At 39.9% G+C, this 17,462-nt stretch overlaps 1 protein-coding gene across 1 annotated transcript in view; it reads left to right on the top strand.

The window, feature by feature from the left end:
• Window positions 1-17,462, top strand: part of LOC122558122 (mucin-2) — an 81,910-nt gene that overhangs the window by 62,033 nt on the left and 2,415 nt on the right. The window contains exons 26-31 of the mRNA XM_043706440.1: window positions 318-465; window positions 5,597-5,640; window positions 6,108-8,633; window positions 14,065-14,280; window positions 15,034-15,249; window positions 16,555-16,770. Coding sequence (XP_043562375.1) covers window positions 318-465; window positions 5,597-5,640; window positions 6,108-8,633; window positions 14,065-14,280; window positions 15,034-15,249; window positions 16,555-16,770 — 3,366 coding nt within the window. The remainder of the gene's footprint in view (window positions 1-317; window positions 466-5,596; window positions 5,641-6,107; window positions 8,634-14,064; window positions 14,281-15,033; window positions 15,250-16,554; window positions 16,771-17,462) is intronic.

The raw sequence follows: 17,462 nt of genomic DNA, 5'->3' as shown, positions 1-17,462 counted from the left end.
AGTCCAAAGATGTGCAGGTCAGGTGAATTGGCCATGCTAAATTGCCCGTAGGTTAGGTGCGTTAGTCAGAGGGAAAGGAGTCTGGGTGGGTTACTCTTCAGAGGGTTAGTATGGACTTGTTGGGCCAAAGGGCCTGTTTCCACACTGTAGGGAACCTAATTATGATATCGATTGAACCTTTAGGTACAGCTAAATTGCTCTTTGGTTTAGAGTGGTTAAATCTAGTGGAGCTAAACTAAATTTGAGTTGCTAACCCATTAGGATATCACTGGTACAGTGAGTGAAGAGAAATGTAATTGTTTTATTACCTCACACAGGCTGTTACCCAGACTGTCCTGATGATAAGCCATTTTTGGATGAGGACAAAATGCAATGTGTTAAATTGGACAATTGCCCCTGCTACGTTAATGGGAACCACTATGAGCCAGGCCACATTGTGCCAAGCACTCAGAACTGTGAATCATGGTAAGTTTTACTATAAGCATTTCTGCATGTATTATCCATGTGACAATAAGAAAACTTTTCCTTTTTTGAGGAGTGGAGGAAAGCGCTTACCTTGTACTTAATGAGAGAAACTGATGCTGGGTGACGAGGAACATTCCTGTTTTAGAACCCAGTTTGAACGGGATCAGCACATCATGATGTCTCAGTGGCTAGCACTACTGCCTCACAAACCTGGTTTGATTCCAGCTTCAGGCGACTATCTGTGTGGAGTTTTCAATTCCTCCTTGTGTCTGCATTTACTCTGGGTGCTCTGGTTTTCTCCCACAGTCCAAACATGTGCAGGTTTCGTGGATTGGTTGGGCTAAGATTGTTCGTAGTGTCCAGGGATGAACAGATTGGGTGGATTAGCCATGAGAAATACAGGGTTAGGATAGGGGATGGTTCTAGGTGGGATGCTCTTTAGAGCATCAGTATGGACTTGATGGGCTGAATGGTCTGATTCCACACTGCAGGGTTTCTATGGGTCAGAATTGGAGCAAATCTTCCTGTGTCTCACCTAATATATCATTTCCTATAACTGTTTGGTATAATTTTAGTCTTAGGTGAAGCTGTTTAGGATATCTATTATGCTATTTAAATGCATATTCAATCAACGGTCTGTCAGAATTTTCAGTTGTGGTGGGAGAAATTCCTGAAGATTTATTCATATCACATACTGACCACATAGGATCAAATGATGTCAGCAAGTCTCAATCTATTGTTGTTGGCTTTATTGCTTGTTTTGTACCAACATCTGTTATGTTGAGAAAATGGAGAAACGGGAAGCCACTTCTATGAAGTGAGGGTGAGCAAAAAGATAAAGTTTGGAAATTGGACCAGGTGGAGAAACTTCACTGCAATGGGAGCATGAAATAATAGTTTTGCTGGTAATACTGAGAATACCTTCATAGCCACCATACAATAGTTCACTGATAATCCACATTACACAACGAAGCTTGTATTCCCTGGACTGTTGAAGGTTAAGGAATTTTAGGAGGTAATTTGATTGAGGTTTATAATACATTAAGGGGAATGGTGAAGGAGATGGGAGAGAACCATTTCTGTTGATTGGGGAGTTTAGGACTAGGAGGCAGAGTGAAAACTGAAATTAGGAAATAATTCTACACAAAAATGGTGGCCTAATTTGGATCTCCCTTTCATAAAAGACAACTGATGCTAGATCGATTATCAATTTAAATCTGAGATTATTAGCTTTTTTGTTAACCAAAATTATTATGGAACTTCGAGTCAGGTCAGATTAGCCATGATCTCACTGAATGGCTGAATAGGCTTAATAAGCTGAACAGAAAATATCTGTATTCTATGTTCCTGCATAATTGTAAGTAATATATCAAACCTATAATTAACAGCATTCCTATCTATCACTGATGGTAGTACTGTTACATTCACTCTGGGGCTGTGTATTGTAGTCTATAGTTATTGATGATGATAATACAGGCACCAATGTTCTTTCCATCAAATGGCTGCCAAACAACCTTTACCACTCTTACTGCCTGTCATTAGGTTTTGTTGAAAGGATTTGCAAGTTGATACTCTACTTGTTTGGGTGCATTATGAATGTGCAAGTAAAGTGCATTCATAATGAATGCACTTTACTTGCACATTCATTGTTGAGTTGGGTTTCAAACCTGGAGCTTCTAATCAGAGGTAGGGATGCTACTCTCCAGACAATAATATCAATAGTTATCCTGAAACAAGACCTTATGTAGTCACACTCACCAGTCAACCTTATTTTATTAATCTCTCCTTATAATTTTGGCGTCTGGTTTGTACCAGGTTCACTAAATTGCTGCTGCATGTACAGGCTCTGTAGATAATGATGATCTCCAAGCTTGCCGTATTCACCAGTCTCGCTTTCTTTCCCTGACTTTTTAAACTACAATTCTTCTTGAATTCTACCCCAACCTTCCCATTTCCTAATTCCTATCCTGCAGCCTCCATATTTCCTTGATACCTTCCAGTATCCCCAAGTGTGATTCCCCTAGGCTCCTTCTTTCTTGTGAGCTCCTATAGAGGTTAGCACTGCTGCCTCACAGCACAAGGAACCCAGGTTCAACTCCACCCTCATGTGACTGTCTGTATGGAGTTTGCACATTATCCCTGTGTCTGCATGGGTTTCCTCTGGGTGCTCTGTTTAGTCCCACAGTCCAAAGACGTCCCACAGTCCAAAGATTGGCCATACTAAATTACCCATAGTGTCTAGGGATGCAGAGACTAGGTGGATTAACCATGAGAAATTCAAGGTTACAAACGAGGGTACTGGAGATGGGTCTGGGTGGAATGGAAGAGTGGTGTGGACTCGATGGACCGAATGTAGGGATACTATGAACATCTGTTCTTCAGTCATTCCTCTCTCCTTAGGCACATTATAATATATCTTATCTGTTCATCCTCACCTTTCATCAATGTCATAGAGTCATAGAGATGTTTAGCATGGAAACAGCCCCTTCGGTCCAACCTGTCCATGCTGACCAGATATCCCAACCCAATCTAGTCCCACCTGCCTCCAAATCTTATTCTCACTCTTCTAACTGTTCCCCCAATATATTGTTATTCTCCCTCTCAACATGCTTCTCTGCACTGCAACCTTCATTTCCAAATCTTCCTGTCTTTTCCAAGCTGTCCATCCTGACTCCCAAATCCTTGACCCCTGACACAGTACACATTCCCCAATCTCAACTTTTTTACTGAGCACCCAAACTCCAGTCTTTCCCTTGACTTGACTATCAGCTGCACTGTCCCTGATGCCCCATTGGTCTCTGCTCTCTGCAGAGATAGAATCTGAATTTGCTGTGACATAGATTTCATGAATATATGGTCAAACTCATAGATAATTTACATCAGCTATCAGAAAGACCCTGATACAGAACAGTCTTAACAGAAATCTTCTCAAAAATTGCAGAAAATATTCAATAGCAACAATACTTCATGCATAATCTCAAGGCACTATCCAACGCCCCAGGCATTTCCATTTGTTGCACTGTTTCTTTTGCCCCAGATTAGCTACTGTAGCTCAAAAAAGCCATAGGGTTTTATGCGCATATTATATCCAGCACAGATGAATTTTCTGCAATTCTCTACACTTGTTTAGAGAATATTGCATCAAAAACTGATCCCACCAATAAATCTGATCTAATCCCAGCACAATTTAATCAGAATTTACCTATAACTTTGCTTATTTGCAGAGGCCTTTCTCATTAATCAAATTCCATTTGCACACAAGAAAGCCACAGGACATGTTTTAAAATAGGATTGTCCAACACTTTTGCATGAAGGATGGATATTTTAATATGCTGAGCAAATTTCAGAAAAGTTTGCCACAGGAGTAAACATTAAGTTCACGGAAACAAATCCAAAGTAAAAAATTAATCATTCAAAGGGATAATTAAAAATGACCATTGAAAAAGGAGCAAAGCTGTGCTAAAATCTTTCTATGCTTTCTTGATTTAGAAACAAACCAGAGAGACAAAAAGACTAGATCCCAAGTACTGATCACTACGGAAGAGGGTGAGGCTGGGGCCAAGCCAAGTATCTTACAGGGAAATTGGTTTACCTTTAGGGTTACAAGCTCCAAGCTATTGTTGGCAAAATTCACTTGAAAATGGGATCATTAGCTGCTTATCTTTTAGCCTAAGTTCCTCTCTTCTCCCAACCTGGTTCGTAGAAGATTTTGGAGAGGGAGACTTCTACACACATGTTCACCCAGCAAGGCACTCACTTGCCCATAAAGGCCTGGAGATTTGCTGATTAATATTGCTGAGGAGCACTGCAAGTGACTGTGCAAGTACCAACACATGCTTCCTCTGTCCTATTGTAACATTCTTGCTATTCCAGGCCCTATTGCTGGCAACTGCTGTTTTTCATGACCAACCAAACTCCCCTACAGCAACCTAACTTACATTTCACTCATCCATTCCCAACCACTTTCAACTGCTACTCTAACCTTTAGTCACTTCCTCTTCCTAACAGCCTGAGTCTCATTCCCTTCTTTCCTAAGCCAGTGTCCCTTAAAAGCTCACAGTTGCCATTCCAACACCACCACTGCTTCATATCTTTGGCTGAGCAAAATTATCATGTTGTGTTGTTCACTGCTCCTCCAAAGACAAACTACTGGTTTTCAGAGCAAAGGTGGGAGAGAAATGATCTTTGATCAGAGGAATTGTTCCTTGCAAATCATTCAGTTATACTTATCTGCATTTTGAACCACAGTTTGGCAAGCCTTTGGTTGGACAAGTCTATTTCAAAAGCTTCCATTTCTTTCTGAGAAACTTCTTACTGTGATCCGATCTAACTTGCAAATGGTTCTGTATAACTTCTCAAAGTCATTCTGAGTTATTTATATGAGATTACTTACTGGTGGTGAACTGAACCCTGATTAAAAGTTTTCATGATAAATATACTTTGAGCTAAACAAACAGAGTTGCAACCTTATATAAAATGAACTTGTTCTCAAAGAAACTGTCGTAAAATGTTGATTGATCTTGCTAGTCCATTTTATGTTTCTTGGCGTGTGTATAAGTTCACAAATCTTGCCACTAGTTGTGTCCAAAATGAACATTTTAACCCATTACATTGTAGATATGTTACAATGTACCGGGTAAAAACAATGACTGCAGATGCTGGAAACCACATTCTGGATTAGTGGTGCTGGAAGAGCACAGCAGTTCAGGCAGCATCCGAGGAGCAGTAAAATCGATGTTTCGGGCAAAAGTATTCCTGATGTCGATTTTACTGCTCCTCGGATGCTGCCTGAACTGCTGTGCTCTTCCAGCACCACTAATCTACAATGTACCGGAGACTATTTGCTTTATATAAATTGTCAATTTTTCACATTCTGTGGTTAAGTGAGTTAATGCCCTAGGATTCAACTAAAACATAGATTATCAGTTCAAGGTGATTCAATTATATTATTATAATATACTCTTTGTTGCCTTATTACAGTTTTATTCCATGTTTTCTTATTTATTATGTGTTTAAGTTTTAAACTATGATGAGAACTAAAAGCAATCTTTTCAATAAAATTACTGTGTTTTATTAAACTAAAATACTCCCAAAATTGTGAAAGTAAGTAACTTGTATATTTTTTTCTTAGCAAGTGTATAAACAGTAAAGTACAGTGCACCTATGACAAATCAGGTACGTTCATTCTGCATAATGTACTTTCCTACATAATTCTTTCTTTTGTGAGTTATTTCATAGAATGATCCTGCTGCCTTTTTTGAAGGTCAAATTATCAAGATTTTATAGAGAACTTATAAATAGATAGAGAAATATCCTTTGTATAGACTAAGGTTGCCAGGAAGAGGGAACCTAGTCTAAAAATGTTATTATATTTCAGATTCAATGTTAAGCATTTTTATTTGTAAAGGAAAGTGCTAATGGTTTGAACGTCTTTTCCACAAATGACAGTTGACCCTGGTTCAATAGCCTATTGTAACCTGGGATTAATATTTTTATTACTTTTCGATAATATAAAGTTATGGAGCACAAGTGGGTGTAGTGACTTTGGGCACAGATCAGCTATGATCTCATAGATTGGTGAAAGGGATTCGTCAGGTTCTAATGCTTTATTTTTTTTTCTCTATTATTATTTTCCACGTTAGAATGCGTCTGTGTTTATGATGGCAAAACCTTCCATGAAGGTGATATTATCTACCATACAACGGATGGGATTGGAGGGTGCATCAAAGCAACATGCAGTGTAAATGGGACAATAAGCAGAGAAGTCTATCCATGTACTCCGAAGACCTCCACAACTCCCAGTACGACACTAGCCTTTGAAACAACTCCAGCACCCACTGCATCTAGCACTAGGAGTTTTACTACAGCAGAAAATACGCCAGAGAAGAGTGAAACAACACAAACAACTATACTTACAGCAACAACCATTACCCCTACAAGATCTAATACATCAAAGACAGCCCATGTCAGTGTGACAACCATTGCTGAGACAACACTAACAAGCAAGACAGTGGCTTCAACTACTCTATTGAGGACAACAATGGCAAAAACCACTGAAACTGCATCAGAACAAAGCCAATCAACATTGAGTACTGCCTCAACAACATCGGTCACCACAACAACAACTACATTATTGCCGTCTTCTATGTCATCAACTACAGTCATCCCCACAACACCTCAACCATCAACCTCTCCCTCAGAAAAAACAGTTACACCCTCAAAAACGTCACCACTGACCTCTTCTATTTCTTCTACAGTCACCCCCTCAACAGCTACACCATCAACCTCTTTCATTTCTTCAACTACAGTCACTCCCATGACAACTATACCATCTACCACTACCTCAGAAAGAACATTTACCTCTTCAACTCAAACACCATCAGCTTCTTCCATCGTATTAACTACAGTCACTCCCACAGCAAGTACACCATCAGCAATTTCTTCAGTAAAAACAGTCACTCCTAGAATAACGACACTATCAATGAGCCCCATTTCATCAACTACAACCACTTCAACAACAACTACACCATTGATCTCTTCTATATCTTCAACTACAGTCACATCGACAACTACATCATTAACTTCTTCCTCAGAAAAAACAGTCATATCATCAACGCCATCGACCTCTTCCATATTTTCAACTACAGTCACTCCAACAACAACTACACCATCTACAACTTCTTCAGAAAAATCAGCAACAACAACTACATCATCAACCACTTCTTCCAACAAAACAATTACACCCACAACAACTAACCCATCAACTGCTTCTTCAGAAAAAACAATTAAGCCCTCAACAACTACACCATCGACGTCTTTCATATCTTCAACTACAGTCACACCCACAACAACTACACCATCTACCTCTTCCTCAGAACAAACAATCAGTCACACAAAACAGACACCATCAACCTTTTCCATTACATCAACTACAGTGACTCCTACAACAACTATATCATCAACCACTTCTTCCAAAGAAACTATTGTGCCCACAGCAACTACACCATCAACCACTTCTTCAGAAAAAACAATTACACCTTCAACATATAAACCATTGACTTCTTCCATATCTTCAACTACAGTCACCCTGACAACAACCACACCATCAACTTCTCCCTCAGAAAAAACAGTCACCCCATCAACAACTATGCCATTGATCTCTTCCATATCGTCTACTATATTCATCCCCCCAACAACTGCACCTACGATCACTTCTTCAGAAAAAACAGTTATGTCATCAACAACTACACCATCAACCTCTTCCATATCTTCAACTACAATCACACCCACAACTACATCATCAACCTTTTCCTCTGAAAAATCAGTTATCCCAACAAGTATACCATTGTCCTCCTCCTCAAAAGCAACATCATTCACCACTACAACAACTACATCATCAACCTCTTCCATATCTTCAGTTACAGTCACCCCTACAAAAGCTACATCATCTACTTCTTCCTCAGAAAAATCAGTCATCCCATCAACAACTACACCATCTACCTCTTCCTCAAAAACAACATCAGTCACCAGAACAACTTTACCATCTACTTCTTCTTCAGAAGAAACAACCATTCCCACAACTACATTGTCAACTTCTTCCTCAGAAAATACCTTTACCACAACTACACCATTGACCCTTCCCTTAAAAACATCATCAGACACCACTAAGACAACAAAACCATCAACATTTTCTGTGTCATCAGCTACAGTTATCCCCACAACACCTACAACATTGTCTTCCTCCTCAGCAGTAACATCCACAGCCATCCCCACAACTACAATATCTAGCTCTTCTTCAGCATCAACTAAACTATCTCCTCCTGTGACAGCACCATTGAAGTATAGCAAAACAACAACGAGAGCAACAACCACTTCACTGAGCACAAAAACTACTATCAGCACCTCAGAAACAAGCCAACCAACATCAACTACTTCCTCAGTATCAAAAACCAAAGTCACCCCAACAACATCCACTACTTCCTCACCATCAACAGTCCCCCTAACAACCACTGCAACATTGACTACTTCTTCTGCAACAACCATCATCTCCCCAACTACAATTGCTGCAAATACTAAAGTGACATCAGAACAAAGTGAAACAACATTCATTACAACCTCACCAACAACAGTTTGTTCATGTCAAATAAATGGGCAAATGCTGTCACCTGGTAAGTGATTAATATTTGCTATTTTAATTACTTTAAATAGGTGACTGAAAAATCCTATTCAAACTAATTAAAGTTATTTAGAAATACTACTTCAATGCCCTTCCAAATAACTTCTTTAATCTGTTTTCCTTCTTTTGGTCTCTAGTACCCCTCTCTCTGCTGTTCATTAGTCCTTTGTCAGGTTAACCATTTCAGCTTTTTAATGCCATATTCTATCCAAGTACTGTATTATTTTTGCTATCTAGCCAGCATGTATCTTCCAAATAGGTGCATAATTAAATATTAGACTTTTGCTCAATATATTGTCCTCTCCAGAGGTCTGCCTCCCTTTTATTTGACCTCTGTTGAATTTGTCACTTGAATTTATACTCATATCCAATGAGCGAAATGCAAGGAGGTTCAAGACAGGAGTCCACACATTGCACTTCCAACCTGGCAGCTTCATTTCAGGGAGAGGCATTTCCTAGTCCGCTTCAATTTTCATGAAGTCGAGCCAGCTTTCCAAAGAGTCATGGTTCACTACAGCTTAGAGGTGCTATGAACCATAGTCTGCATAAAAGAACCTTTTGAAAGCTAAGTCCAAGAAGTGTTCTGCATATAATCAGATCTAAAGTATTCCCCATATCTACTGGTATAGACCCTCATGCCCCAAAACCAAGTTGTGGCACTCACATTCCCACTTAATTACTATATAATGCATAGAGGATGAACTCTACCCCAACAATATATGTTAAAATAAAATTCTTTCCTTGATACCATTGCACATTTCTTTAACACAGGCTGATAAACATCACCATTAAAATACCAATAACAAAAACTGCAGGCACTTGAAACCTAATTATCCGATGTAAACAGTTTATATGCAATTCAGAGAAGAGATCCAATCTCCAGCACTATCAATCAAGCAGTGTTTTCCTCAGTACTCAGCTGTTTCAACAATTTAATGCATTACTGAGCATTCGGCCAAATCTCATTCTGCACTTTTCGCTGATGTATGATATGTATCTTTTATACGATACTTATCTCTAACGTGTTTCACAATTAGCTGTAATTATTCACTTTTAATATTGGTACAAAATCTGAGTCCTCACCATAGCATTGCAAAACGTAAGATAGATGTTCTTATTAAATATTCCACATAAGCTTGGCGAATTGCTTGCATTTAAACTTAACATTCTGATATTTTCCAAAGTGACATGTCTTCAACATAAGTTTGGAAAACAATATCAAAGCTGAGATAAATTTGTATCTATTTGCATAGTATTGTGGTTATAGGTGATTTTAACTTCCCCACTATTAACTGGGACTCCCTTAGTGCCAGGAGCTTAGATGGGATGAGATTTGTTACGTATATCCAGGTGGGTTTCTTTTAAACAACATGTAGTTAGTCCAACGAGGGAAGAGGCCATTTTAGACCTTGTAATGGAGAATGAGTCTGTATTCTAGATCATATGGAATCCAGAGGCAATTAGCCAATTGGATACAAAATTATCTTGAAGGTCAGAGATGGAGGGTGGTGGAATTGTTTTTCAAACTGGCGACCTGTGACCTGCAGTGTGCAGCAAGGATTGGTGCTGGGTCTACTGCATTTCACCGTTTATATAAATGATTTGGATGTGAATACTGGAGGTATGATTAGTGAGTTTGCGCATGACACCAAAATTGATGGTGTAGTGGATGGTGAAAAAGGATATCTCAGATTACAACAGGACCTTGATCAGATAGGTCGATGGACCAAGGAGTCACAGATGGAGTTTATTTCAGATAAATATGAGGTGTAGCGTTTTGGCGGGGCATACCAGGGCAGGACTTACACACTTGATGGTAAGGTCCTGGGGAGTGGTGCCGAACAAAGAGAACTAGAGATGCAGGTGTATAGTTCCTTGAAATTGGTGGTGAAGAAAGCATTTGGTACACTTGCCTTCATTGCGTTTCTGATTGAGAGGTTGTGTTGTGGCTGTACAAGACATTGGTGAGGCCAGTTTTAGAATACTGCATTCAGTACTGGACTCCCTGCTATAGAAAAGATTTAAAAAAAAACTTGAAAGAGTTCAGAAAAGATTTACAAGGATGTTGCTGAGATTAGAGGATTTTAGCTATGGGGAGAGACTGAATAGGTTGGGGTTTCTTTTCCTGGAGTGTCAGAGACTGAGGCATAACCTTATTGAGGTTTATAAAGTAATGAGAGACACATATAGAGTGAAAAGCCAAGATCTTTTTAGGGTTTGGGAGTTTAAAACTTGTGGGTAATGATTTAAGAAGAGGAGAAAGATTTAGAAGGAACCTTTGGGGCAACGTTTTATGCAGAGAGTGGTGCATGTATGGAATGAGCTGCCAGAGCAAGTGATCGAGGCTGGTACAATTGAAAAGATATCTGAAATGTACATGAATAGGAAGGATTTAGAGGGATATGGGCCAAATGCTAGCAATTGGGACTCAATAAGTTTAGAATATCTGGTCAGCATGGACAAGTTGGACCAAATGGTCTGTTTTTCTGTGCTGTATAATTCTATGACTCTATAGCTTTATGGTTCTTGGGCTAAATTGGGGGAAAGCAAATTATAACAGTATGAGACATGAAATGGAGACATTAGATTGGAGCGATTGTTTGAGGGTAAATCCCCTCATGACAAGTGTGAGTGTTTTAGAACCTAGTTAATCCAAGTTAAAGACAGTATATTCCTGAGAGGCTAAAATATAAGAGTGACAAGATTCAGGAATCCTGCATGACAAGAGATATTGAAAGATTAATCAAAAAAGAAAAGGCAGCATATGTAATATTTCAGAAACTGAAATCAGGCAAAGCCCTGGAGGAATATAAACAAAGCAGAAAAGAACTTGACAAAGGAAATAGGAGGGCTAAAAGGGGCCATGAAGGATTAAGGAGAAAACCAAGACATTTTAGACATACATACACTCTTTGTGTGGATTCAGAAGAAGTGGGTAAGGCCTTAATGAGTAATTCACCAAGGAGAAGGACATAGATGATGGGAGGATTAGGGAGGGAATATTGATATTCTAGGGCATGTCAATACGAAGCAGGAGTAGGTGTTGGCTGTCTTGGAAAACATTAAGGCAGGTGAGCCTTACTTAAATTGTAGGAAATTATTGGACAGGATTTACTCACATTGGAGGAAAATAGATTTATGAGAAATATTCAGCATTGATGAGGGTCAGGCAGTGGCTGTTGTCTGTATGAACTTTATAAAAGCATTTTACATGGTCTGTCATGGTAAGCTTGGTCCAGAAGATTAAGTCACATGGGATCTACAGTGAGTTGGAAAGTTGGATACAAAGTTCACTTGGTCATTGAAAATGTGTTGCAAGGGACTGCTGCGACATTTATAGTTTGTAATATGTAGAAATGATTTGAATAAACATGTAGGTAGTGTAGTTGGTAAGTTTGCAAATGCCATGAAAATTGGTGGAGTCATGGATAGTAAGGAAAGTTGTCCAAGATTACAACAGGATATAGATCAGTTGGAAAAGATGGCAAGGAAATGGCAGGTGGAGCTTAATCTGGATAAGTGTAAGGTGATACACTTTGAAAGGCCAAATTGAAGATTATCTACATTCTTTTCATGACAAAGGGATCTTTATCAATTGGATCAAAATGCTGAGGAATGGCAGGTGAACTTCAATTTGGATAAATGTGAGGTATTGCATTTTAGTAAAACAAACAAAGGCAGGAGCTGTACAATTAATGTTAGGTCCTTGCGTAGTGTTGTAGAACAGAGAGATCGAGGGATTCAGGTCTATAATACTTCAAACTTTGTGTCACAGATAGACAGGATGGTTAAGAAGGCATTTAGCACACTTGCCCTCATTGCTCAGACTTTTGAGTGTAGGAGTTGAGGTTGTGCAGGATGTTGGTGAGGTCTTTTCTGGAGTTGTGTGTGCAGTTCTGGTCACCCTATTATAGGAAAGATAATACTAAATTGGAGAGAGGTCTGAAAAGATTTACTAGGATGTTGCCAGGAATGGAATGCTTGAGTTATAAAAATAGGCGGGATAGGCTGGGACTTGTTTCAGTGTAGTATAGGAGGTTGATTGATGGCCTTAGAAAAGTATAGAAAATCAGGAGGGACACAGTCAAGGAGAAGAGAGTCATAGAGTCATAAAGAAGTACTGCACAGAAACAGACCTTTTGTCCAACCCGTCCATGCTGACCAGATAACCTAACCTAATCTAGTCCCATTTGCCAGCACTTGGCCCATATACCTCAAAACCCTTCCTATTCATACACTCATCCAGATGCCTTTTAAATGCTGCAATTGTACCAGCCTTCACCACGTCCTCTGGCAGCTCTTTCCATATACTCACCACCCTCTGCATGAAAAAGTTACCCCTTAAGTCCATTTTATATTTTTGCCCTCTCACCGAAAAGGCTTTTCCCTAGGGTGGGGGAATTCCCTAGGGTGGGGGTAGGGGGCATATTTTTAAGGCGAGAGGAGAAAGATTTAAAAAGGACATCAGGGGAAATTGATACTAAAAGAGTGGTTAGTGTGTTGAATGCATTGAGGAAGGCATGGAAGTAGAAACAATGAAAATGGTTAAAAGACAATTAGATAAGTACATGAATAGCAATGGGTAGGGGGGAATATGGGCCACGTGCAGAGTCGTGGCATGAGTTTCGTTCGGGAACATGTTTGGCATGGAGTGCTTGGACTGAAGAGTCTGTTTCAATGCAGTATCGCTTGAGGGAATTAAATACCCATGTTTACGCACTGGCAATCATTTCCATGTGTTTTTTTCATCTGGAAACTGAAATAATACAAGTTGTAGGAAGGATACACTGTAGCTCCTCTGTTTTGCTCCAATTCACCAGTAATATGACACATTCCAACATCTCTCCAAAACCCATTTGCCACAAATGTCAGTCAGCTATCGCATTGACTTCAGATTTCACACTTTCATGCAAACTCTTGTTTTGCAGAATACCATTCATCTGGTCTCCATGAGGACCTTCCACAAATTACTGGTGCAGTGTGAAAGTCTTTTAGCTTCACTACAGGGATGAGCAACATGGTGAATAAATTTAAGGGCAGTCAACACAAATGCAATGATGCCATATCTAATTTACATTAGGGTCAGTACAATCAGCGAAATGCATTTTTGCTGTTTGGAACCTGTTCTACCTGTTTGTAAATGAAGCATATCCAGGGACTTTAGCAACCGTGTAATGAATGCGATATATCCTCACGAATTATTTTCCTGCCAAAGTTGCTGGTTAGAGCATACATGACATTTGCCCATAATTTTAACGTGTCGTCTTCATGCATGGTAATTGCACAGTCATGTTTATTTTCTCATGGTTCCAAGAACAGCAGCCACTGTCGTCTATATATTGACAAGAAGGTAAATAGAGTGGCTGTGTGAGAACTCATTATGAGATGCCTGTAACATAATTTTCATGACTTTTATCTTCCAGGACAGGCAGTGGTAACTTCTGTCGGTAAATCAGACCTGTGTAATTTTACGCTCTGTACCAAGAGCTGTGAGATTGTGAAGTACACAGGCAAATGTCACACCACTACAGCACCCACTACAACTCCATCCGAAACTGCAACAACAGTAACAGTAACTCCCACAACTACAGAAACAACAAGATGCTCTTGCCACGCCAATGGACAAACATTATCACCTGGTTAGTGTATCAATTGAAATGAAATCTGGTACCATGATGACTTATATAAGAATTCTTGATTGTGGATGCTTGAAATTAGAAATCAAAAGTGAATTTGTTGAAAAACTCAGCAGGTGGTTTGGCAGCCTGTGTGGAGAGAAAGCAGGGTCAATGAAGTCAAGTGTGGGCAGCACGGTGGCACAGTGGTTAGCACTGTTGCCTCGCAGCGCCAGAGACCCGGGTTCAATTCCCGCCTCAGGCGACTGACTGTGTGGAGTTTGCACGTTCTCCCCGTGTCTGCGTGGGTTTCCTCCGGGTGCTCCGGTTTCCTCCCACAGTCCAAAGATGTGCAGGATCAGGTGAATTGGCCATACTAAATTGCCCATAGTGTTAGGTAAGGGGTAAATGTAGGGGTATGGGTGGGTTCGCTTCGGCGGGTTGGTGTGGACTTGTTGGGCCAAAGGGCCTGTTTCCACACTGTAATGTAATGTAATCTAATCTAATCAATGCAGAATCTCTGAGCTGAGTCCATGTTATCTCTGATGGATGCTCATTTGGCAATTCCAACATAGTGAATGTGATATGTTCTGATTAATCATTTGTCGGCGAAGAACACTGGTTAAAATATACTTGTCCATTCGCATAACTTGAACATATAGTTTCAGAAGAGGAGCCACTGTCGTGTGTATATTGAAGCAAAGATAAATAGAGTGGCTGACTGAGGAATTGTCATGAGATGCCTGTAACATAATTTTCATGACTTTTATCTTCCAGGGCAGGCAGTGGTAACTTCTGTCGGTAAATCAGGTTTGTGTAATTTCACTATCTGTACCAAGAGCTGTGAGATTATGACGTACACGGGTAAATGTCAAACCACCACAGCACCGACCACCACTCCATCTGAAACTACAACGACAGTCACAGTAACTCCCACATCTACAGAAACCACAAGATGCTCTTGCCACGCCAATGGACAAACATTATCACCTGGTAAGTGTATCAACTGAAATGAAATCTGGTACTGTGACGAATTGCATAGGCAAGCTGGGAATCTTTGAGGAGAAAGTGAGGTCTGCAGATGCTGGAGATCAGAGCTGAAAATGTGTTGCTGGAAAAGCACAGCAGGTCAGGCAGCATCCAGGGAACAGGAGAATCGACGTTTCGGGCATAAGCCCTTCTTCAGGAATGAAGAAGGGCTTTTGCCCGAAACGTCGATTCTCCTGTTCCCTGGATGCTGCCTGACCTGCTGTGCTTTTCCAACAACACATTTTCAGCTCAAGCTGGGAATCTTGTCTGATATGTGTCTCCATCAAATGATCAGAACTGTAATCAAGAATGCATCCTAACCTGGCCATTCCAACATTGTGATTGACTTGTTCCAGGCAGTTGCAGAAAGTGGAAATGTTGTTGCCTTGTTTCATTTAATCAAACAAATAGTGTTGCTTTTCTGCTTGACGAATATGTGCACGTTGTTGTTGCTTTGGGAAGTATAAGAAGAAAGGAACAAAGTTCACTTTGCACTAACGTTACTGTCGTTTGCTCACTTGTCAGTTTACGTCAGCTAACCATTCGTACGCACCATTTAGATCTTTGCCACACCCATTTACCTCATCAATCAGCTTGTGTTGATTTCAGATTTCAAAGTTCCATGCTAAATCTTGCCTTGCAGAATACATTTGCTTCAGCTTTTAGGAAGATCTCATCAGTTCTTTGTCTTCTTTGTTTCCTCAATTATCTCGATTTTCTGTAATGATAAATGAACATTTACAAGTCCTGATACTTTTTGGAAATGAAAGGAGAATGTAAGGATTTTCACTCTCCTCTGGAGAGATTTGCTTAATCATCGGCCATTTTTCTTGTCTGACGACACCACACCATTTATATCTTATCTCAGCCATTTACCATATCTATTGGACAGCGGTCACGTTGACTTCAGATTTCATAGTTTTTAGCCAAGTCCTATCTTGCAGGATGACATTATTCTGATCTTGAGGAACGTTTTGCAATATTTTTTCGTGCAGTTTTAAATTCTTTGAGCTTCTTTACAAAGATGAGCAACATGGTGAACAAATTCAAGGGCAGACAACTCAAATGCAAATATGCCATTTACTACGTTGCATTAGGGTCAGTGCATTCAGCCAAATGTGTTTTTATAGTTTGCAGCCTGTTCTAACTATTTGTAAGTGAACAGTAGCCCCTGCCGTCTATATATTGACCAGAAGGTAAATAGAGTGGCTGTGTGAGAACTCATCATGAGATGCCTGTAACATAATTTTCATGACTTTTGTCTTCCAGGACAGGCAGTGGTAACTTCTGTAGGTAAATCAGACCTGTGTAATTTCACTCTCTGTACCAAGAGCTGTGAGATTGTGAAGTACACAGGCAAATGTCACACCACTACAGCACCCACTACACCTCTATCCGAAACTGCAACAACAGTAACAGTAACTCCCACAACTACAGAAACAACAAGATGCTCTTGCCACGCCAATGGACAAACATTATCACCTGGTAAGTGTATCCATTGAAATAAAATCTGGTATTCTGTTGAGTTACACAAGAAGTCTGGGAATGGTAGAAAACCCTCTTGACTGTGGATGCTTGAAATCAGCAATCAAAAGTGAATTTGCTAGAAAGATTCAGCAGCTGGTCTGGCAACCTCTGTGGAGAGACAGCAGGGTCAATGAAGTCAGTGCAGAATCTCCAAGCCGAGTCCATATTATCTCTGGTGGATACTCATTTGGCAATTCCAACATCGTGAATTTAATAGATTCTCATTAATCAATTTTTGGAGAAGCACGCTGGTTAAAATATACTTCTCCGTTCCAAAACTTAAACACATAGTTTGAGAAGAGGAGTTACTGTCGTGTATATATTGAAACAAAGATAACTGGTGTGCCACGCCAATGGACAAACATTATCACCTGGTAAGTGTATCAACTCAAATGAAATCTGGTACCGTGATGAGAGTGAGGAGGCAAATATCTGCACCAGCAGCTTAGCAACCTCCTTTCTCGCTTCCCAGAGTAGCCTAGGATAAATCTGGTCTGGCCCTGGGGACTTATCAATCTTATTGTTTTCCAAAATTTCTAGCGCATCAACTTCATCAATCTTGATCTGGTCAAGACCGTATCCCAGCTCCTCAAAGTTCTCATTCACAACAAATTCCCTTTCCTTGGTGAAAACCAAAGTAAAAAACTAAT

The sequence above is a fragment of the Chiloscyllium plagiosum genome, chromosome 16 (genome assembly GCF_004010195.1).
Source record: "Chiloscyllium plagiosum isolate BGI_BamShark_2017 chromosome 16, ASM401019v2, whole genome shotgun sequence".
NCBI lineage: Eukaryota > Metazoa > Chordata > Chondrichthyes > Orectolobiformes > Hemiscylliidae > Chiloscyllium > Chiloscyllium plagiosum.
The sequence above is the reverse complement of the archived record's forward strand: the minus strand, read 5'-3'. Positions and strand labels throughout refer to the sequence as shown.